At 39.7% G+C, this 22,295-nt stretch overlaps 2 protein-coding genes and 1 pseudogene across 3 annotated transcripts; 1 reads left to right on the top strand and 2 right to left on the bottom strand.

Moving 5' to 3' along the window:
• The window catches only part of LOC115662192 (kinesin-like protein KIN-14E), a 120,325-nt pseudogene that overhangs the window by 30,018 nt on the left and 68,012 nt on the right, over positions 1 to 22,295 (top strand).
• On the bottom strand, positions 12,438 to 20,373 carry LOC130135226 (cardiolipin synthase (CMP-forming), mitochondrial-like). Its single transcript, XM_056303798.1, has 4 exons — positions 20,145 to 20,373; positions 19,952 to 20,026; positions 19,798 to 19,849; positions 12,438 to 12,869 (listed from the first exon to the last, which is right to left on the bottom strand). The coding sequence occupies exons 1-4, from the start codon at positions 20,193 to 20,195 to the stop codon at positions 12,823 to 12,825; spliced, it is 225 nt and encodes a 74-aa protein (XP_056159773.1). The 5' UTR covers positions 20,196 to 20,373; the 3' UTR covers positions 12,438 to 12,822.
• On the bottom strand, positions 13,801 to 17,221 carry LOC115666884 (uncharacterized). 2 transcript variants are annotated; one of them, XM_056303796.1, is made up of 6 exons: positions 16,269 to 17,221; positions 15,896 to 16,030; positions 15,786 to 15,819; positions 14,783 to 14,838; positions 14,544 to 14,703; positions 13,801 to 13,981 (listed from the first exon to the last, which is right to left on the bottom strand). In XM_056303796.1, exons 1-6 carry the CDS (start codon positions 16,355 to 16,357, stop codon positions 13,955 to 13,957), a joined length of 501 nt encoding a protein of 166 aa, XP_056159771.1. In that variant the 5' UTR covers positions 16,358 to 17,221; the 3' UTR covers positions 13,801 to 13,954. The 2 variants fall into 2 exon arrangements, with proteins under 2 accessions (XP_056159771.1, XP_056159770.1); XM_056303795.1 differs by lacking the exon at positions 13,801 to 13,981 and having other exon boundaries at positions 14,308 to 14,703.

The raw sequence follows: 22,295 nt of genomic DNA, 5'->3' as shown, positions 1-22,295 counted from the left end.
TAAACACAAGCTTTCAAACTATCTCAACCATAGGGAGCAACAAACTAATAAAGGTCTACGGGCCATAAGCACGGATGGGATCTATATGAAAACCTCAATTATGCATCACTCATGAGGGTGCTTGATACTAATATGATCAAGAGGGCACTTGAGGAGGGCGCTTGACTTAAAATTTTGAAAGAAGATTCATATGTCAACCCATTTTTTTTGTGTGCATAATATGGGTAATTAAGTTGTTAGATGAAGGCGATTTGGTAATTAACAACGTGATCCCAAGTATTACGTGGGCATCTGTCTAGTCAAGGACGCGTGTCGGATCGACATCGGCAAAGGGATTACAAAATTTCTAGGAAAATTACCAAAGCAGTCTTAAACCTATTACAATTGTGCAAATTCAGTCCTAAACCTTTTTTTTTTGTCAATTCAGTTATAAAATTTTTGTATTTATGCCAATTTAATCTATTCGACCAATTTTAGTTAGCCGGTACCGGCTGTATTTTTAATATATTTTTTGAATTTTTATTTTAACTTTACTATCTAACTTTGATGTGACAAAGTTATAAACTTTGAGTGTGTCCAGTGAATTAATTTAACCAAGTCTTTAGTTAGACGGTGAAGTTAGATTATACCGACCAAACACACAATTAATTCCACCCACTCAAAACTCTTGTTCGTCCGGGTAGCATCCCTTCAAGCACCACAATTCAAGCCGGAAAAAGAACAGACCCAGACAAAATAGCCCAAGCCCCGATGAACTCCAACCGCTCCCAAACACCTAAATCCGTCATTTCCAATTTATTTCTTTAATCCATTAACAACCATAACATCGTGACAAATTAAATTTTATTGTCCCTTTAAATCTCACTTGTATTGGATAATGTTGGTTTATTCCACGCACTTGATAAAAACTTAACCACCAAAACTTGTCGGCAGAGAAATCAAATCTCATAAATTTAGAGACGCTCTAAGAATATCGAGACAATCCTCATGATCCGTATAACACTTAGAATATTGAAATATTAATTATTGTTCATATAACTCGAGTAACTATTTCCCTTCAATAGAAATTCGCAGTGGGAGTCCCGAGGCGGTGATTAAATAGTGTCCATGGAAACGGATGGCGAGAAGCTTCCCAAAGCGTCCAAGTCGCGGAACACACAACCGAATTCGCGAGGTGCCTGCTTCCTTGTGCTTCGTTTTTTTTTTTTTTTTGGTCGAATCCTTGTGCTTCATTTGCTCGCGAAGAGATGACCCAGATCAACATCTGGATGTTGGATGAATTGTCAGGACACGGCGTGGAAGCAGATGGGTGATTCCGCGTTTGATATTGGTTTCGCCATCTGGTTAAAAGACAGGCGGAGACTGGTGTTTCAAGAGCCATATCGACATCATTTGGATGTCGAAGAAAAGAGGAGGATCGAGGTGCAAGCAAAACCGTGCCGATTCGTACTTTTGCCCACGTCACGTCGATAGCTTTGTCTCTTGGCGCGTCTTGTTTCTAGCAATGCTAAGGGCCCGTTTGGCAAGTTGCAAAACAGTAAAAATTTCTGTTCTTTTGTTCTCAGAATCAGTTTTGGAACAGAAATCCGTTTGGTAAACTTTTTGTTCCTGGGCACAAATTTGCAAAAAATTGTTCCAAGAATCAGTTTTGGAACATAATCATGAAGTAAAAAAAAAATAACTTCTTGATTTTAGGAACAAGAATCAAAATTGGAAAAGAAATTAATTTTTTTTCCTTCTTTCCGGTTCTTTACCATTCTTCAGTTCTTCTTCCTACTGTTCTTCTTGCCTGGCTAGCCATCGGCAACACAGGCGAGGGCCAGCGAGGGCATCATGGCCCTCGTCGAATCTGGCGAGGGCTGGACCCTCGCGTCCTTGGCAAGGGTCGCCCTCGTGGATGCATCCTTCCTTTAATGGAACATGTTGTATATCAATGATTAAAGTTCGTGTGAAATGTTGAAAAAGATCAGCAACAACAAAATGGTCTGAAGGCACTAGAGAATGAGGGTGCTCGTACAGGCAAGTCCCGTTTTTTAATAGTAAATTTCTTGAATATATTGTAATCTACCTAACACCGTCGTAAGGTTGATTGTACTTGTAGATAGTAATTTTACTTTGTGGGTCCTAACTTACATATAATGGTCGTAACTCGTTTATAGATAGAATCATTTCTAACAGAATTAATTCCCAAATACAAAATCGTTGCCATGCGCACCCTCAAACTAACACTTCCCATATGGTAAAAGAGCCTATATGAGACGTACAAACTTTTTTATTCACGAGTCAAATCAATCAAAACCTATAAAAATTGGCCATGCCACCGTCTTGTCCCATTCGCCATCAGGACTCCTCATGTCCCTAGAGAAAAAGTAAAAAGCAATGCCCATCCCACGTTGATTCTCCTCTCCGCCTCCTCCCAAGATCAAATCACGTCTATCGCATGTCGTGCCAACCAAAGTCCACCCTTAATCGAACGGTTGAACTCCAAAAGTGGCGCTAGCCTGCTCTCATGCCCACCGAATGCATCGTGCACCTTCAGCTACCCGATGAAAAAACCTCCCGCGCAAATCCCCATTATTGATTATTGAGTATTGAGATAAGTGCACCTAAAGCCGCATAGTGGTTAATCTCCCACTACATACCGCCCCTTCTTCCATTTCAAAAGACGCAGAAAGTGGCGCCTCGCTAACTCCACTAGTCCCCTCCACTTGCGGGCGGACCCCATTTCATTACTCTTATGGCCACTCCTCAATTTCCCCATTTGGAGAACTTTGCCTTCACCGGCTTTTGGGCTTCTTTGCTATGTGCTTCCAGCAACAGACGCTACTTTTTTAATAAAGTAAAGATCATTATTAGGAAAATTATCAAATTAACCATAATTGGTCTCGAAATTTACCAACACATTACATTTTTTTTTGGTCGCTGCTCACATTACATTCGGCGAAGCACAAATCGCGGTGGCAAGTCCCGCGGAGGAGAAAAACACAGAGATCAAGACGGGTCCTACAAAGAAAATCCATGCGTTGACTTATTATTATATGAGATTTGGGACAAGGCCATAGAAACCCAAAAAAAAGAGTTCTGCCAAGAGGGAATCATGCATGGTAACCGTAGTCCTGTCAAATCGAACACACAGACCAAGTACAAGATGCTCAGTTACGTAGCATTAACCTCAATCGGGGACACAAGAAATATAAGGAACTGCTCAGAAATCACGAGAGGCATGAGTTAATTAGTTAAGACTCCGACATCACCCCGTGTTCGTGAAGGACCTTCACAGACGTAGATGCATGTCCCGTGTTGAAAAACCGTCCCTTTTAGGGAAGGGACATCAGTGACTCGGTCGGATCAATTAAGCACCGCGAGAAACTCGATATTCTACACGTTTCTAGATTAATATTTGGCGAGAATTAACCATAACACATTAATCCACAAACGCATAATCAATCCAACAAAATAAAAAGGTACCAGTCAGCAATAGAGAAAAAGTAAAAAATAAGCAAAGGTGTGCGTGGGACTCACATGTAAAGCAGAAAGGTCCAAACCTTTACAAAGTACGCCGCTATTTCGTAGGTGCCTAGACCGCAGCACGAAAAAGGTCGTAAAAAAGGAAGAACAACCACCAAATGGGATAAGCTCCAAAGTAAATAACAAACAGGGAAAAAATTATTTTGGACAAGGATCTCTGCGTCCGGAATCCATACGGATGGCCCATTCCTACTCTCTCCCTCCGTCCTTCTCCTTCTTCGTTCGCTTTTGTTTCAACACAACACCTCCCATCCTCATTCTCTCTCGCCCCTTCCCCCAAGGCGTCCTCCCTACCACGTGCACCGCCCATTCTTCCATTTCAAAAGACTTAGAGTCGAGCCAAGAACAGTGCCTTGACAATAACGTGATGCCACACAGATTCAGTCTAGGAGCAATAGTAAACACCATTTAATTACTCTTTTGCTCACCAATTTCCCTATTTAATCTACCAAGAGGGGGAATGGTGCATGGCAACGACGGAATCAGACGCACAAACCAGGGCCAAAATGCTCAATTCCATAGCATCGGCTACGATAAAATGGTGCAAGAACTGTTCAGAGATCACAAGAAACGCGAGTCGATAAGTTAAAAGGACTCGACATCACCCCACACGGGCGTAAGAACATGTCCCGAGACCCCCAACGAAGAACATGTCCCGAGACCCCCAACGACTTAATCGGATCAATTAAGTAATATTTTCTATACGATTCCAAGTTAATAATCAGGATGCACGTAAATCCACTGTGCATGGCATGACGCGAGTCAATTCTTAACAAAATTTAAAGTTCTCATCATCAACAATAGAGAAAGAAAAAGGAATTTTTATGGGTGACCCACGTGCAAAGCTAAAGAAGAAGAAGGGCGCCTATTTGCAAGTGGCTGCTTGCCATCTTCTCTTCTTCGAGTTCGGACAAGCAGAGAAGAAAAACACAGAGCAGATCAAGCACTTCTCCCTCATTCGCCCTCTTCTCTCTCCCTCGCTCGCAAATCCAACCTCTTCCTCCTCCCAAACCTAGCCTCTTTGTCTTCCTCATAGGTAATGCAAGTCCCCGTCCCCCGCGGACACGTCGACGCAGCCTTCGACGACGGTGCCAATCGCCCGCTTAGGGTTTCGCCTCTGTAAGTCCTTCGCTCCTCTCGTCATTTTCAAGCTCCGCATTTTTCGTTCGTCTTTGTGCGCTCATCATTCATTCTTGCGACTCTCGTTTCTTTTCGATATGCTTTGCTTCAATGATGTGCTTTATTTTTCCTGCTGTCTTCTGCTCTTACCTTTTATGTCTGTGTTGACAAGACTCCCATCGAAACCCCTTTGTACTTTTTGAATTTCGCTAGTTTTCTCCGAGCCAAAATTATGTTGTGTGCTTGCTCTAGAAAGCAATTCAAATTTGAGGGTCCCACCCCAATCACAATAGTCCTTAGCTACGAGGGATTTCTTTTAGAGGATGCCCGAGTTGTTTGTGAAGTATTTAATCGGCATTCTGGTGTGTGATCTTAGGTAGGCTTTGGGGTGTTCTCAGTTGGTGTAGAAAGACGAGAGCAAGGAAATAAAAGGAAAGAAGAAAGTTAAAGCAAAACAGATAGTTTTGAACTGGATTTTTGTCTAGTGAAAAAAGAAAAGACCAATATGCAATAGCCCATTTTTGTGTCCATGATTCAAGCCTTGCGAGACCAGTAGTCCCGAGTCCCTATTTTCATAATTAAATGATAATACTATATTTAAGTTAAAAAAACATACAACCTCAAATAAAAAAGATCAAATCATACAATAGTTTAGGAAAACGGCTTGATTAAATTGTTAGATTTTAACATTTGATTAAGCCTAGCTTCTTTTTAATTAGCACATGGTTTAGGGGTTTTAGTGAGTTACTTTTGGTATAGTTTAGTTTTAGTGGACTATTCTTTTGGAAAAGAAATTGAACTTGATTCAAAGTTAGCTTATGGAGGATCGTATCGGCTTCTAACATGACTATGCATATTCTTTGCTCACAATTATTGGGTTTTCATTTTCGCACTTCTATTTAGAGCTTTTAAATACTTAGATATTTAGTTTTTCACACTTTTAATACATTGATCGTTCTTTTCCTTTCTAAAATGGTTATGGCTAGATCAGGATCATAATAAATCTTTCGAGGACATTGCATGATCATTTAGTAACTTGAATATGTCAAAAAGAGAGAGAACTGTTCGATTATGTGAAGAAGAGATTGAGAGGCCTTGTTATGGTGCTCTTCTGTAAGAAGGCAGGTAAGACGCAGCTAAGTATAACAGAGAGTTCAAGAAATGAAGGATCCTCTTCTTACCATACTGCTTTCTCAAAAAGAGATGGTTATGACAATAATGACACAAGAAATGCAAGGAACCGCTCGAAGATCACGAGGCATGAGTTAATTAGTTAAAACTTCGACATCACCCATGAAGGATCTCCATGTCCAGAATCTGTACGGACGGCTTGTCTAGGGACGAGCCGTCCGTACAGATTCCAGACGCGAAGATCCTTATCCAAAATAACTTATTCCATGTTTGTTATTTACTTCGGAGCTTGTCTCATTTGGTGGTTGTTCTCCCTTTCTTACGACCTTTCTCGTGTTGCGGTCCAGGCACCTACGAAATTGCGGCTTCCTTTGTAAAGGTTCGGACCCTTCAGCTTCACATGTGAGTCCCGTGCACACTTCTTGTCTTATTTTCTACTTTTTCTCTATTGCTGATTGGGACCTTTTTATTTTGTTGGGTTAATTATGTGTTTGTGGATTAATGTGCGCTGTGGTTAATTCTCGCCAAATATTAACCTAGAAATGTATAGAATATTGAGCTTTTCTCTCGGTGCTTAATTGATCCGACCGAGTCGTCAAGGTCCCGGCCCCAAGAGGGATGGTTTTTCGACACGGGACATGCATTTACGTCCGTGAAGGTCCTTCACGAACACGGGGTGATGCCGGAGTTTTAACTAATTAACTCATGCCTTTCGTGATCTCCGAGCGGTTCCTTGCATTTCTTGTGTCATTACTGTCATAGCCATCTCCCTTTGAGACAGCAGTGTGGTACGAAGAGGATCCTTCATTTCTAGAACTTTCTGCCATACTTGGCTGCGTCTCACCTGCCTTTTTACAGAAGAGCACCGGAATAAGGCCTCTCAATCTCTTCTTCATATAATCAAACAGTTTCTTCTCTCTTTTTTACACATTCAAGTTACTAAATGATCATACAATGTCATCGAAAAGTTTATTATGATCCTAAACTAACCATAACCATTTTAGAAAGGAAAATAACGACCAATGTATTAAAAATGTGAAAACTAAACACCCAAGTATTTAAAAACTCTAAATAAAAGTGCAGAAATGAAAACCCAAAAATTGCGGACAAAGAATATGCATAGCCATGTTATAAGTCGATACGATCCTCCATGAGCTAACTTTGAATCAAGTTCAATTTCTTTTCCCAAAGAATAGTCCACTAAGACTAAACTATACCAAATGTTACTCACTAAAACCCCTAAATCATGTGCTAACTAAAAAGAAGCTAAGACTTAATTTAATGTTAAAATCTAATAACTTAGTCAAGTCGTTTTTCTAAGCTATTGTATGATTTAATCTTTTTTATTTGAGGTTTTGTATATTTTTTAATTAAAATATATTATTATCATTTAATTACGAAAATGAGATAAGCGCATTAGAAGTCCTAAAACTTGTCACGAAAGTGCAATTGGGTTCTAAAACTTTCAAAAAGTGCAATCAAGCCCTAAAACTTGTCATAAAAGTACAATCAAGTCCTAAAATTTTTAAAAAGTGCAATAAAAAAAAACTTAATTGTCCTAACTTGACAAGTTTTAGAACTTGATTACATTTTTTTAAAGTTTTAGGACTCAATTGCACTTTATGACAAGTTTTAAAATTTAATTGCACTTTTTGAAAGTTTTAGGACTCAATTGCATTATGATGATAAGTTTTAGGACTTTCAATGCAATTATCCCTTACAAAAATAGACCCGGGACTGCTAGTCTCGCAAGGCTTGAACCATGAATACAAAAATGAGCTATTACATGTTGGTATTTTCCTTTCTCACTAGATAAATATCCAATTCACTAAAAGAGCAAACACAACCCAAAACTATCTATTTTGCTTTAGTTTTCTTTTTTCTTTCTATTTCCCTGCTCTCATCGTCTTTCTTCTGCACCAACGAAGAACACCCCAAAACTTATCTAAGACTCTACACACCAAAATGCCGATCAAATACATCATAACTCAGGCATCCTCTAAAAGAAATACCTCGTAGCTAAGGACTATGGTGATTGGGGTGGACCCTCAAGCTAGCGCATAACATAATTTTGACTCGGAGAAAACTAGCGAAATACAAAGAGTACAAGGGGGTTTCGGTGAGGATCATGTCAACACAGACCTTAAAGATAAAAGCAACATACAGCAGAAAAAGCAAAACGAGTCGCAAGAACGAACAACAAGCGCATAAAGACGAACAAAAAATGCGGAACATGAAAATAGCGAGAGCAAAGGACTCACAGAGGCGAAACCCCAAATGGGCGACTCGCACCTTCGCCGTCATCGAAGGCAACGTGTCCGTGAGGGACAGGGGACGGAGACTTGCGTTGCCTCTTAGGAAGATGAAGAGGCTGGGTTTAGGATGAGAGAGAAAGGCTAGATTTACGAGCGAGGGAGAGAGAGGAAGGCAAACGAGAGAGAGAGAGGGGAGAAGTGTCCGATCTTCTCTTTGTGTTTTTTTTTCTCTGCTTGTCCGAACCCGAAGAAGAGAAGATGGCAGGGAACCACTTGTAAATAGCCGCCTTTCTTCTTCTTCAGCTTTGCACATAGGTCCCCTACCCACAAAAATCCTTTTTTTTTCTCTATTGTTGCTAGTGGGGACTTTGAATTTTGTTAGAATTTGACCCACGCCACGCCACGCCATGCCAAGCCATGCAAGGTGGATTTACGCGCATCTTGGTTATTAACTTGGAATCACATAGAAAATATTACTTAAATAATTCAACTGTCGCCGGGGGTCTTGAGACATGCTCTTATGCTCGTGCGAGATGATGCCGAGTTCTTTTAACTTATCGACTCGCGTTCCTTGTGATCTACGAGCAGTTCTTGCACCATTTTCTCATAGTCGATGCTATGGAATTGAGCATCTTGGCCCTAGTTTGCGCGTCCGATTCTGCCGTTGCCATGCACAATTCCCCATCTTGGCAAATTAAATGGAGAAACTGGTGAGCAAGAGAGTAATTAAATGGTGTCTACTACTGCTACTAGACTGGATCCGCGCGGCATCATGTTATCGTCAAGGCTCACCCCCACGCGCCGCTGCGTTCACTCAGTGTCGTACACTGTTCTTGGCTCAACTCCAAGTTTTTTGAAATGGAAGAAGGGGCGGCACACATGGTAGGGAGGACGCCTCAAGGGAAGGGACAAGGGGATAAGGATGGGAGGTGTCGTGTCGAAACAAAAGCGGAAGAAGGAGAAGGACGGAGGGAGGGAGCGGGTGAGGCCAGACCATCCATACAGATTCCGGATGCGGAGATCCTTATCCCAAAAAACTTATTCCCTATTTGTTATTTACTTTGGAGCTTATCCCATTTGGTGATTGTTCTTTAATCCATATATCCTTTTGTATCAAATATCCCAACTTAAATAGGTTAGGGTCCCATAATCTACCATCAGCTCTAATACTTATTTGTTGGGAGCAAAGCAGAAGCTCGATACCAGGAAATCACCAAGAGAGAGCCCAAGTCCAAACATGCTTACACATCAAATTGGACCCACCTTCACTTAAAAGCTGAAACCAATAAGTTATAGAACAATTAAGATATATTAATTATTTTACACCACACCAATTCTCTAATGTGGGATTTCTCTAACATATCTTATTCGTGCATTCGAACAATCTCTCAATCACACATGAGCTCAATGTTAGATTTGCTCACACCTTATCCAAATATTTTTCCACATCAAGATTTCTCAACTTGAATAGAATGGGAGCCCATCAATCTAGGCCTAATACCAATTCGTTGAGAGCAAAACAAAAGCTCAATACCTTGCGCCTGAAAAAATCAAGAGAGAGCTTAAGTCCGAAAATGTTAACATATCAAGTTGAACCAACCTTCACTCAAAAACTTAAGTCAATAAGTAATGAGCCGACTAAAATATATTAACTGCTCTTACACCACATCAATTCTTCGATAATGAATTTCTCTAACATAACTTATATGTGCATTCTAACAATCTCCCCCTCTGATGTAAGCTCAGTGTTAATTCCGATCTCCCTTAATCCAAATATCTTTCTACATCAAGATATCTCAATTTGAATAGATTGGGGACCCATCAATCCACCATCGCCTCTAACACCAATTCATTAAGAACAAAACGAAAGCCCAATACATTTCACCTAGAAAGATTACCAAGAGAAAGCCTAAGACCGAACCTGTTAACATATTCAATTGAGCTCACATTCACTCAAAAGTTTAAGCCGATAAATTATAAACCAACTATAATATATTAACTACTTGAAATGGTTTCAATTCTCTACCTGATATTTCTCCACCACAACTCACTCATGCATGCTAACATTTCATTCGTACAAAACAGCAAACGTTCAACGGGCGAAAACATCAACAACTTCATAGCAAATATATGGCTTTAATTAGTACGGCTATCGTGACCTCTCCGAACCGATCCGTTAGGCCAAGAGGTATTTGTCAAGGACCGAGGCACTCCAAAGCCTCATACCTCACGCGATAAGAATTGTCTAATTTACACATTCGATTGGAGTCGCCACTAGCCATGATCAAGGGTCGGCTAGAAACCTTAATCGAGACGCGGGAGTGTCGTCTCGATACGTGCGAAAACCAGAGATTCCAAAATTCGGGGACTCGATTACACTAGCGATCTACTAGTACCCTTTCGGTACCTAAACTTGATCACTCGCAAACTAACGTACCGGGCAGCCTATCGGAAAAGTTAAGATTCCACATAACCGTTCTAAAAATAGAAAATAACAATCAATATATTAAAAGTGTGCAACTAGATAATCATAAAGAAAATAAACAACCAGCAACCTAGCATCGTCTCTAGAAAGAAAAAGGCAATCAAAAGCCCTAAAGAAAAGCCCTAATGGCTTATTCGATTTTTGGAAATTTTTTAAAGGGTTTTTCTCAATTTTTACAAATTTTAAACTAAGTAGAATGAAATTAACACTAATATCTAGTGAAATTAAGCCCAAAAATTGATTTCTAAACATTTCCTAATTTCCTGAATTTTTTTTGGAATTTTTCTGAGTGTTTAATTTTTTAATATTTTTTAATATTTTTGAGTTTTTTTAAACATTTTCGAATTTGTTTGGAATTTTTAATATTTTAATTTTTTTTTGAATTTTTGAATTTTTAAATATTTTTTAATGTTTTAATATTTTTTATAATATAATAATTCCGGACCAGGTCCCCTGACCTGATCCGCCCGACACATGACCCGGGACCTCCTTTTCTATTTTCTTTTCTGATTTCTTTTTTATTCCTCTTTTTCTTTTTCTTTTTTTTTTGTTTCTCTTTCTTTTCTAATTTTCCTTTTTACTTTCTTTTCTGGTCTTCCTCCCTTCTGCCATGCACGAGGTCTTCTTCACCGAGAGCTTCCTCAGCTGTTTCTTCATGGCGCCTTCACCGAGCCTCGCCGGGACCACGCCGAGGAAGCCCACCGCCGGTCGACAGCTCGGACCGCCAGCGCCGACGACCGGCGCTGGTCGTACGCTGTCACCGCCGGCCGCCGTTCCGGCGACGATACCGACGACTTACTCCGGTCACGGAACCGACATTAACGTGTAAAAATCCGATTTCTCGGCTCTCAAATTCTCGACCACCCCATGTAGACAGTAACACTGAACATACAAGGATATACACACATCAAATGAAGATAGAGAGCTAACTGTTTCGCTCCAAATCGCGAGCATACCTGGCAACCGAGAATGAAACTTCCGACGAGGAAACGTATACACGCAGCTGGTTCACGGCCGACCGGAGCGAGGTGCGACAGCTGGGGGGTTCGGCGTCGGTTCGGGCGGCCCTCCGGCGAGCGGGCGAGACTCGGACCTCTCCGATTCCCCTCAACTCTCTCCCGATCTCCTCTTTCTCTCTGTTTTTTTCTCTCACGGTTTCACCTCCGTTCTCTCTTTTTTTTTTTGAACTGTCCTCCCCCTTTCTCAGTCTCTTCTCCCTCCTTTTTAACTCTCCTCTCGAACGTTGAAGCCACCACCATTTTTAAAACCCTTTCTTCTCCTCGCTCTGCATGTGCAGACTGTAAATTTTCCTCTTTCGTGTGTACATGGATGGAAACCAGAGAGAGCAATAAAGGCCTTCATCTCAGTCCCGGTCAGTCCCGGGAAGAAGTGTTTTTCTTTGGTCTTTTCTTTGACTTTTCCTCTCTCGTGTTCTCCCCTTTCTCTCGTCTCTGGACCTCTTGCTCCTCCTTATGTGTGCAGACCCCATTTCATGCTTTAGTGATATGTACTGCGGCAGCCAAAGAGAGAGAGAGTATGACAGCCCATTTTTTTTTGTGTTGCTTTTGACCTTAGACGTCCTACTCTTTTGTCCTTTCTTATTTTGCTTCTTTTGTGAAAATGGGGATGAAGATTGACAGAGAACATCCTTTCGTATCAGCCCAGCTAAGAACTCCCCTTTTGTCTTGTCTCCTTTTTTTTTCTTTTTTGAAATTTTTATAGTGATTTTTTTTACATAAAATAAAAAATGAAATAAAATAAAAGGAAAATATGTTTCACTAAATTCTACTAATGCAAATGCGCCTAATATCTATATGCCATGAAAATATTTTTGTTTAGGGGTTAAAAAATTAAACCCTGATTTTTATGCAATTAAACCCTAAATGAATAGGCAAAATTTAGGTGTCAACAATGGCAAATCAATTAAATCTTAAGCCAAAATATATTCTATCTGAGCAAATCAACGGACATTTCATAAGCATAGTCAATAAGATCTAAGATTGGGTCGATGACATGATATTAGCATGCCATGGGCCGTGTTTGGTTGCACATGAATAGATCTCTCTTTTACGAAGTATATATGGATACAAGCTTTGCACTTTTTATTATGAATCTGCTGACTCTACCTAATGTAGAAAGGAGTATCCTAGTTGGTATATAAAAACTAATCAACTTGCCAGTCCTAGACATATGGATTGCCGAAACAAGTTCATCATCAATAGAGAAAGAAAAAGTTCAAGAAGAGAGGAGAGAAAGTTGCCATGAAGAAAAAGGCAAGAAAGGTGTACTGTTCAGTGACACCATTCACATTAAATTACCTCTCATGAAGCCACTACACTCCATGCCACAACCTGTAAACACCATTAAATGTTCCGCCTTTTTTTGTTACTTCATCGAACCCCACCAACCAAATTTCACAAACAGGCAGAGCACTACAAAAAAATAAGGTTTTAGCCACGAATTTTGCCACAAAAAATTTAGCAAAATTCGTCGCTAAATGAATTTGCGACGAAACGAAAAAAATTTCGTCGCTAATACGTCATCGCAAAATTTAGCGGCGAAAAATTTCAATTTTCGTCACTAAATTGCGACAGAAAAAAATTCGTGGCAAAATTCGTCGCTAATTTGCAACGAATTTTATTCGTCACAAAAATTCGTCGCTAATTATCCGTTGCAAAATTCGTGGCTAATTTGCCACGAACTTTATTCGTCACAAAAATTCGTCGCTAATTTGCCCCGAAAAAACAAAAATAAATATTCTATTTTTTTATAAAAAAAATTCGTGGCTAATTTGCCACGAATTGTATTCGTCGCAAAATTCGTCGCTAATTTGCAGCGAAAAAACAAAAAAAAAATATTCTATTTTAAAAAAAAAAATTCGTCGCAAAATTCGTCGCTAATTTGCCGCGAAAAAACACAAAAAAAATTCTATTTTTTTATAAAAAAAATTCGTGGCTAATTTACCACGAATTGTATTCGTCGCTAATTTGCCGCGAAAAAATAAAAAAAAATTCTTGGCAAAATTCGTGGCTAATTTGCCACGAATTGTATTCGTCGCAAAATTCGTCGCTAATTTGCCGCGAAAAAACAAAAAAAAAATTCTATTTTTTTATTAAAAAAATTCGTGGCTAATTTGTCACGAATTGTATTCGTCGCAAAATTCATCGCCAATTTGCCCCGAAAAAACAAAAAAAAATTAAAAAAATTCGTGGCAAAATTCGTGGCTAATTTGCCACGAAATGTATTCGTCGCAAAATTCGTCGTTAATTTGCCCGAAAAAACAAACTATTTTTTTTATTAAAAAAAAATTCGTGGCAAAATTCGTGGCTAAGTTGCCACGAATTGTATTCGTCGCTAATTTGCCACAAATTGTAACTAACCACAACTGTGTAACCCAGAGCCAGCAATCCACCTAGTGTCATCCGTCCAACCTGTTTCAATATAAGATCAAAGAGAGACAGACCTGAATAGCCACCCAATTCATCAGAATTTTAGTAGGAACACAACTCAAGGATAAAAAAATCAGCCAAAGTCAATAATTTTATTGAATTGCCAAATTGCAAAAGGCAAGTCTGCTCAGACAAAGTTAGTCAAAGCCATGAAATGACACTATCAGTTGAGATCAGACAATTATCTAACATGCAGCATTGAGTAAACATAATTATTTGCAGCCATACAAATTGACAACTTAAAAAATGAAGCAACTATGACTATTAATCGGAGTACCACCAAAAGTTCCCATCTTCATAATTCCTTGATACGGTTGTTTGGGAATATTCTATGGACACGTTACTCTCATGGCTACTATCAAATATATGTGTGTAAGTTGATTCTTACACATGTCAATTCTCAAATTGCAGAAGAAAACTGTCTCAAATGCTATATCTAGCTGCATGTCAAGGTTCATAGGAGTGAAATAGAAACCTTACAAAACTGATAAAGAGGACAAGACATCAGCATAGTAAATCATCAAGTCAACTCAAAGGACGACTATTTAGTGTAATGAAATATGAGATGTTTCTTACCTCAAACTCTGCTTTGGGTCGGATAATGAAATGCTTGTCCACAATCCTCTGGTCACCCAGGGAAAGATAGTACCTAATACCAGATTGACGCACCTTAATCCAATCGTTTATTTGTGCTTCTTCACTGGCTAATGGAGGTCTCAGGTACATCTCAATAAAGCTAAAAGCAAAAGAGGATGTCACCCCCCACAACCAAGTTCACTCGTTACCAAAGAGTAGCAGCTTGCAGATATACTTACTTATCTGTTTGAGCTTCATTTCCCTGGAGAACCTGGGCAGGAAAGGAATCTGGAGACTGTAACGTTATGTTGCACTATTAATTCAAAGTTCCCACCACAAAACACAAAGGAAAAATTTATTCAAACAGGGGATGGCGTTCATAATAGCATGTTTTGTTTATAACTTCTTGAAAAACTACCACGGATCATGACTTTCAGTACGACATACTCTTAACACAGCATTTTAAGTAATCATGATGTAAATACACATCACAAGTGAAGAAGGCACTATTGACGAAAAAGTTTGTTGATTATACACCATGAAACAAATTTTAAAGAATCCCAAGAACAACTAAAGTATCGAACAATAAAATGTGTCAAGAATAACAAGGAAGTAGATTACTGCCTCTTTTTGTTAGTTAAACAAAAAAAAGTACTCACAAGTCCCAATGGGGTTTACATATAAGCATTGGATCATAACTCTGCATCAGTCCCACTAAACTCAATTAGTCTTTTCAGAGTATTACTTTAATATTGCAATTCCTGAATTCAAAAAAAATTACTGTCCGACATATCAGTAATAGGCCCCTTCGTATGGTCACGCATAGAAAGGTTCACCAAAACAGTGACCATCTCAGAACTTTCGTACCCTGAGATGACTAACATAGGACAGGTTCCATCATGATTTTAACTATCCTCACTCTTTTATACCTGCATTTCATGGTTTACACAGGATAACTTTTTGCTATATGAATTTTACTGTTGGGGTGGGGAGGGGAAGCAAGGAGGGGGGGACAGAGTAGTGGGGTACAGAAATTAAAAAAATGTACAGGGAGAAGAAGCTAGAGCAGAACTAGCACTCATTAGAGATCCACTGTAATAGATGGCAAGAAATATATGACCAAAATACACACTCAAACAAAAAGACAAAGTAAGCACATAAACATGAATGAGGTCAAAGTCTTATCCTAGTGAAGGTAATGATTTCTCCCAGATTTAAATTTGAAAATTGCACAATACGAACATCGCTTCTGCATTTTATCTTGTAGATTGCTTCCCTGAATGATGAAACAAAGCTATTCTTGATTCTAATCTGCATAGAAGTCCAAAAAATGGCAAACATGAAAGACCAACCTGTGCGTGGTGTAAATCTGGCTCAATGTGTCTCCTAAACAATGGAAAGATGCTGTCAATGAGAGAATCCAGTGAACGAGAGTCTCCAATATCATATTGGACCTTTGAAAGGAGGCTAAAATGGAGACCACCAACCTGATCCAGAGAAGAGACGAATCTGATCATACAATTATCTTTACGAACGAATCAAATGAGTCGTGCAATTTTTGAAAAAGAAATTACAACAGCAACCCAAATATCTAGCAAAGACCGCAACCTCGCATGTAGAGCATAAGTACCATCGACAATCACCTAAAACAATTAATTGAAGAACAAATGAACCCACTGCAACAGTGCCAAGCAACATGTCAACCCCCGAGTTATAGAAGCATACCACACCAGAGGAAGCACTCTTAATTGTCTTTGAACCGACACATCTTTTGTGCTGAAAATCGAACACAGGTACCAAAGTATCTTTTCCATTTGTCAGATCCTATTAAAAAAGTCTAAATCATTAGACACAGCAAGCAGAAATGGTAAAATAATGTATAAGACATTCACACGACTCAGTCAACAACCAATATCCATAGGGAGAATAGAAATGAATCACCACTAGAACAATCGAGGAGATCACAAGAACAGCTCACAATCACAACTTTGAGAACACGTACTCCCAGTTTCACATTATGAATTTAACTCTTCATGGTAAAGTCAAAACCTCATAAAAAGAGAAAAAGGGGAAACAACTTAAGATTGGCAACCTGGATTTAGAGTCCCAATCTCCTCGGCTGCCCCCCTCGAAACCCTCGAGCTCAGCCCGCACTCCACCGAGGACGCGTCGATCGACGACGGATCGCCGGGCTCGTCGCAGTCCGATCGCGTCCGGCGGTTCTCGCCGTTCTCTCCATCGCCGGAGCTAGCCATGGCGAATCTCGATCGCACCTCGCCGAATTCAGGCGAACCGCTGGAAGAAACTCGAGATAACGAACCGGAAAACCACTGATTCCGAGCTCCGAGGGGGCGGAAACCACCGGCGAGAGGCGAGAACAATGCGAGAAGGGGGAGGGGAATATTGTTGCCGTCCATCGTCGGAAGCGCCGCCGAATCGATCGGGTTTGGAGCCGGGAAAACCCTAGACGTGTGTGGCCATCGCCGGAGACCGCAAGAAGCAGCGCCGGATTCGGGATCGGACCTGCGAATTTGCGACGATGAGGCGTCGAATTCGCCGGAGACGCGAGCAAATTAGAGGTTGGATTTTGGGGGTGAATTGAGAGGTTTGGGGGTGGGGAGAGGGAGAGAGAACAGAGAGAGAGAATCGGGGTGATTGAGAGGTTTGGGGGTGGGGAGCGGGAGCGGGAGCGGGAGAGAGAATAGAGAGAGAGAGAGAAAAAATCGGGGTGAGGGGGTATACAAATTTTTTCAAATTCGTGGCTCATTAGCCTATTTTTTAAATTAGCCACTAATTTGAAAAAAATTACCCACACATGCCTAAATTATTATTATTATTATTATGGCAAATTTGCCACGGATTTAGCCACGAATTTCATTTTTACTAGCCTTTAACGAAATTCGTAGCTAAATCCTTGACAAATTTACCACGGATTTAGCCACAAATTTGAAAAAAAAAATGAATTAGGCGTGTGTGGGTATTTTTTATGAAATTCGTGGTTAAATCCGTGGCAAATTTGCCATGGATTTAGCCACGATTTCATAAAAAATGAATTAGTCGTGTGTGGGCATTTTTTTCAAATTCGTGGCAAAATTCGTGGCAAATTTGCCACGGATTTTGCCACGAATTTCATTTCCACCAGCCTATAATGAAATTCGTGGCAAATTTGCCACGAATTTCATTTCTACTAGCCCACACACGCCTAATTCATTTTTTTTTCCCGACAATAACGTTTTAGTAACAATAATAGCAATAATAATAATAATCAACAACAACAACAACAACAATAATAATAATAACAACAACAACAACAACAATACTAATAATTACAACAACAACAATAAACTCTTGTCATAATAATAATAATAATTACGACATAATTAGTAAAAAGTCTTAAAAATCTAAATCTTCATCTTCACCTTCATCTTCACCTTCGTCTTCATCTTGATCTTCATCTTCTTGTTGAGCATCATCCTCATCATCGTCGTCGTCATCATCATTATCCTCTGTCTCAAAATCAGATTTTGCAACACCTTCTAAATTTGATTCGCGAATTTCAGTTAGATCTACATCTATCAACATAGGACATGGATCTCGTAGAGTTTGAGTGTTATATTCCTCAGTTTGAACCAATCAGCTTTGTCACCTTTCAAATTAGGATATGATGCATAATATGCTTGAATTGCTTGTTGTGCCAACACAAATGGTTCATATTTCATATACCTTTTCTTGTAATTTATTTCAACCAAATTAAACTTCGTATGCACCTTCATTCCTTTGACGGGATCGAACCACATGCACTTAAATAACACAACCATCATTAATGGTCCGGGGTACTCTATCTCCATGATTTCATCCAACAAGCCATAAAAATCATCTTTTGAACTGTCACCATTGGATGACCGAATACACACACCACTATTCATTGTGGCTTTTCTCATTGCATATTCTTGAGTGTGAAAATTATACCCGTTTATGAAATATGCTGGCCAAATTCGTACTCTTGACTTTAGACACCATGACAGATAATATAGCAATCCTTGCTCTTCAACTTGATCATGATTACTGTAAACCTAAGGTTACACACGCAAAGTCAATAATATATATTTAAATGATGTATAAAATATTAATAACTTGGTTTTGGTCCATAGGCAACTTACATATGTTTTGAAACATGCTGCAAATTGTTCATCGCACAAACGGTCAAACTCATTTGGTGGTAGTCCATATATTGAAGTTTGAAAAATCCTATTAACAATTTATATTTATATATTAGTAAATATTTGACACGCAATACATATATTAGCGACGAATTTATTTTTCGTTGCAAATTACGTCGCAAATTTAGCGACGAAAAAAAATAAGTCGCTAACTCCGTCGCAAATTCCGTTGCAACTTAACGACGGATTTTTTTCGTGGCAAATTCCGTCGCAAATTAGCGACGAATTTTTTTTCGTGGCAAATTCCGTCGCAAATTAGCAACGGAAAAAAAATTCGTCGCTAATTTCGTCGCAAATTTGCGACGAATTTTTTTTCGTGGCAAATTCCGTCGCAAATTAGCCACAACATTTTTTTTCGTCGCTAATTCCGTCGCAAATTAGCCACGAATTTTTTTTCTTGGCAAATTCCGTCGCAAATTAGCCATGGATTTTTTTCCATTGCAAAATTCGTCGCAAATTCCGTCGCTAATTAGCGATGAAAAATTATTCGTCGCTAATTTCCGTGGCTAAATCCTTGTTTTTTTTTGTAGTGGAGAGAGAGAGACCATGGCAAATGAAAACCAATGCTCTCCGAAAGGACGAGCATGGCAACCATCTATAGGTGAAGGGTTGGCGTTCTCTATGGACACTCCTACACACACACCCCCGCATTTCATCAGACACCAACATAAGCACGACTTGCATCAGCTTAAGAAAGTAGCCCCCAAAAATGTTAATATTGCAACACACTACGACGTGGTTAGAACCAAATGTAGTTAACTTACTACTGCTTTTGGTTTGATCACCAGACAAACAAACAAAAAATCTCGGTGGCATGGATGAATACATGCTTGGGTCACTTCCTGCTATTAAGTGTCTCGGTGCAGAGATGCGCTCAAGTTCTTTTAAGTTACATTTAGGGAGATCCTTTCATGCATTCAGCTTGCTTAAACATGGTGGTCTAACTTCTCCTTACACTATATATGTGTGTGCGTGCGTGCGTGCACAATTTCTTATCCACATCAATGCAATGAGGATGCAAGCAAACTACTCACTTGGCAGAAGATCATTAATGACCATAGCCAGAGCAACACAACCAATTAGAACCTGTAAAAGTAACAAAAGCAATCTAAAACAAATCACAACCGACAAAAAGAATACCTCAAAAAGAATGGAACACAATTATACAGGAGACTCTTGCAACAATACCTTGTCAGCAAGGGGGTCAAGATAGGAGCCCACAACTGAATTTATATTCATCTTCCTAGCCACGTACCCGTCTAGCTGAAATGCCCAAATAAGGAAACAAAACGAGGGGAAGAAAAATAAAGGGGGATTAATAAAGCACCATTTTATTCTTTTATAAATGTGCTTCAGAAGAGAGCGAAGATCAGCAACTAACCCAATCAGTTGCTCCAGAGATAGCCAACCCCACAAATGCGGTAGTATGCATTCATTCACGATCGTCCTGCATAAGGGGTTTTTCCATGGAACACCAAAAGTGAGAGAATTAAACACATTTGAAACAGCGCATTGAGGAAGTAACAAGAACGGTAAACCACGCATAACTTTGCCAGAAATGATATTTTAGACCCTCCTTTCAAACCTTGACATTCTTCACTAAGAACTTTCGTGAAGAACTTTCGTCAATCCAACTACCTAAGGACAATTACTCACATTGGTTATGTCCAAAAGTGTTTCGAAGTACTCACTTGAGACTGCACAATTTGGGTGCAGCGCTCTAGCCATTTTATCAAACTTTTAAGACATCTTGTGTAAAGAACTTAGTAATGAAATGGCTCTGCAAAATAGGTTTTGCTCTGATGCAAAGTAGCACTTGGCTAGTGCTGAAGGACAGCATGAACTCTAATTTCCAAGTTAAGTGAACTCATTTCACTTTTATTTTTCGATGGAGGTCGGGTTATATGTCTCCCTGCTAAGCAAAGTACAATAGACTCCAAAACAATTCGAACAAATCCTAAAAATCAAAGCTTTTCTCATAATAGATCAATTCAAACATTTAAACAAAACTCACCATCCCAGCAAAGGACCCGAAATGAGGCAGCTCGTGGAAATCAAATTGGGCAAATTCACAAACCCATCCACGAAACCCTCACTCGACCTCTCCTCCGACAAGCCCCGATCCACCAACTTCGGCTGCAAAGCCACCAGCCACGGCTTCGAGCCTTCACCCCCGCCGGCCGAAGCAAATCGAACTTCAAATTCAAGGCCTCAACTTTCCGCAGGACGACGGCGCACTGGCGGCGGCAAGGACAGGAACATCGAGCCCTGGTGGGGGTCGTGCGATCGTCCATTTCGAGAGAGGAGAGAGGAACCTGTTGGGGAAGCTGGAATGGAGGAAGGGGTTGATGAAGTGCAGCGTGAATGGAGGAGGAGGCCTAGAGAGGCGACGCCGCGGAGGAGGAGGAGCATCTTACGAGGAGTGGTGGTCAGCCTGATTGATGTGGAGGGGGTGAGCTTCGGGGGGGGGGGGGGGGGGTGGCAATGGGCTTGGAGAGATTGTGGGTGTCGCAACCTCTCCGAATCGACTTCACTGCTTAGGGAGTTTGGCTAATGGATTACTAAGTTAAACCTAACTCGAACTCTCCCAAGCCCATACCAACTCACGACTTAAAATTTAAGTTATTAACATGTAAATCAATTTCATCTAGGAGTCGCCACTAATAAGTTTTTAGTGGATCTATTATAATTCACTTCTACAAACCAGAGACTCAATGGGTGTATGAACTTGATTACACTAATAGACCAACTAGTGCCCCTTTGGTACCTAACCTTGTTTAATTACCGCCTAACGTGTTCTCACTAATTGAAAGTCTCAAATTCCATTATTAACCAAGCTAGGAGAAGTAACAATCAAAACATTAACCTAATATGCATAATCAACCACGTGCAAAGTTAAACTAAATGCGCAATTCAAAGTGTGTGAATCAAGCAAGTTACAATCAAACATGAAGCTAATCACACAAAAAAGGCAAGAAAGGCCCATTAATTTTGAGTGGCGAGAAGAAAAAAAGAAGCAAAAAGACAGTGGAGACAAAAAACCTGCAAATGCGAACCATAGAGTTGAAATATACATAGAGAAACCTGCAGCTAGCAAGACACATTTAGATCGGCATCAACTTATGTGCTATCTCTTACCTATAAATCTCCAATGGCCACTGGATAGCTTCATTCTATGTGAAATTCCTAATACATCTAATTCACCCAAAAACATTATCAATATAAGCAAACGAACTGTAATTTGAATGAAAAAATCCTTAATCAAACGTTTACGATTGCTTTCTTTTATCCGTTAGCAACCACAACACGGTAACAAATTTAGCATTGCAATCTAAAAGAGTGAAAATCTCACTTTATTGGGTAATGTCCGTTTATTCCAAGCACTTAATAAACAACTTAACCACCAAAGCTTATCGATAGAAAAATCAAATCTCATAAGTTAGAGACACTCTTAAGAAATCCTCATGATCCATATGATATTTAGAATATCGAAACTTCAAGTATTGTTCATATAACATAAGTAATTGTTTAT

The sequence above is a fragment of the Syzygium oleosum genome, unplaced genomic scaffold (assembly GCF_021117445.2).
Source record: "Syzygium oleosum isolate NSW1041296 unplaced genomic scaffold, Sole_v2.1 Sole_v2.29, whole genome shotgun sequence".
NCBI classification, from domain to species: domain Eukaryota; kingdom Viridiplantae; phylum Streptophyta; class Magnoliopsida; order Myrtales; family Myrtaceae; genus Syzygium; species Syzygium oleosum.
Note: the sequence above shows the minus strand (reverse complement) of the source record. Positions and strands in the feature narration are given on the sequence as shown.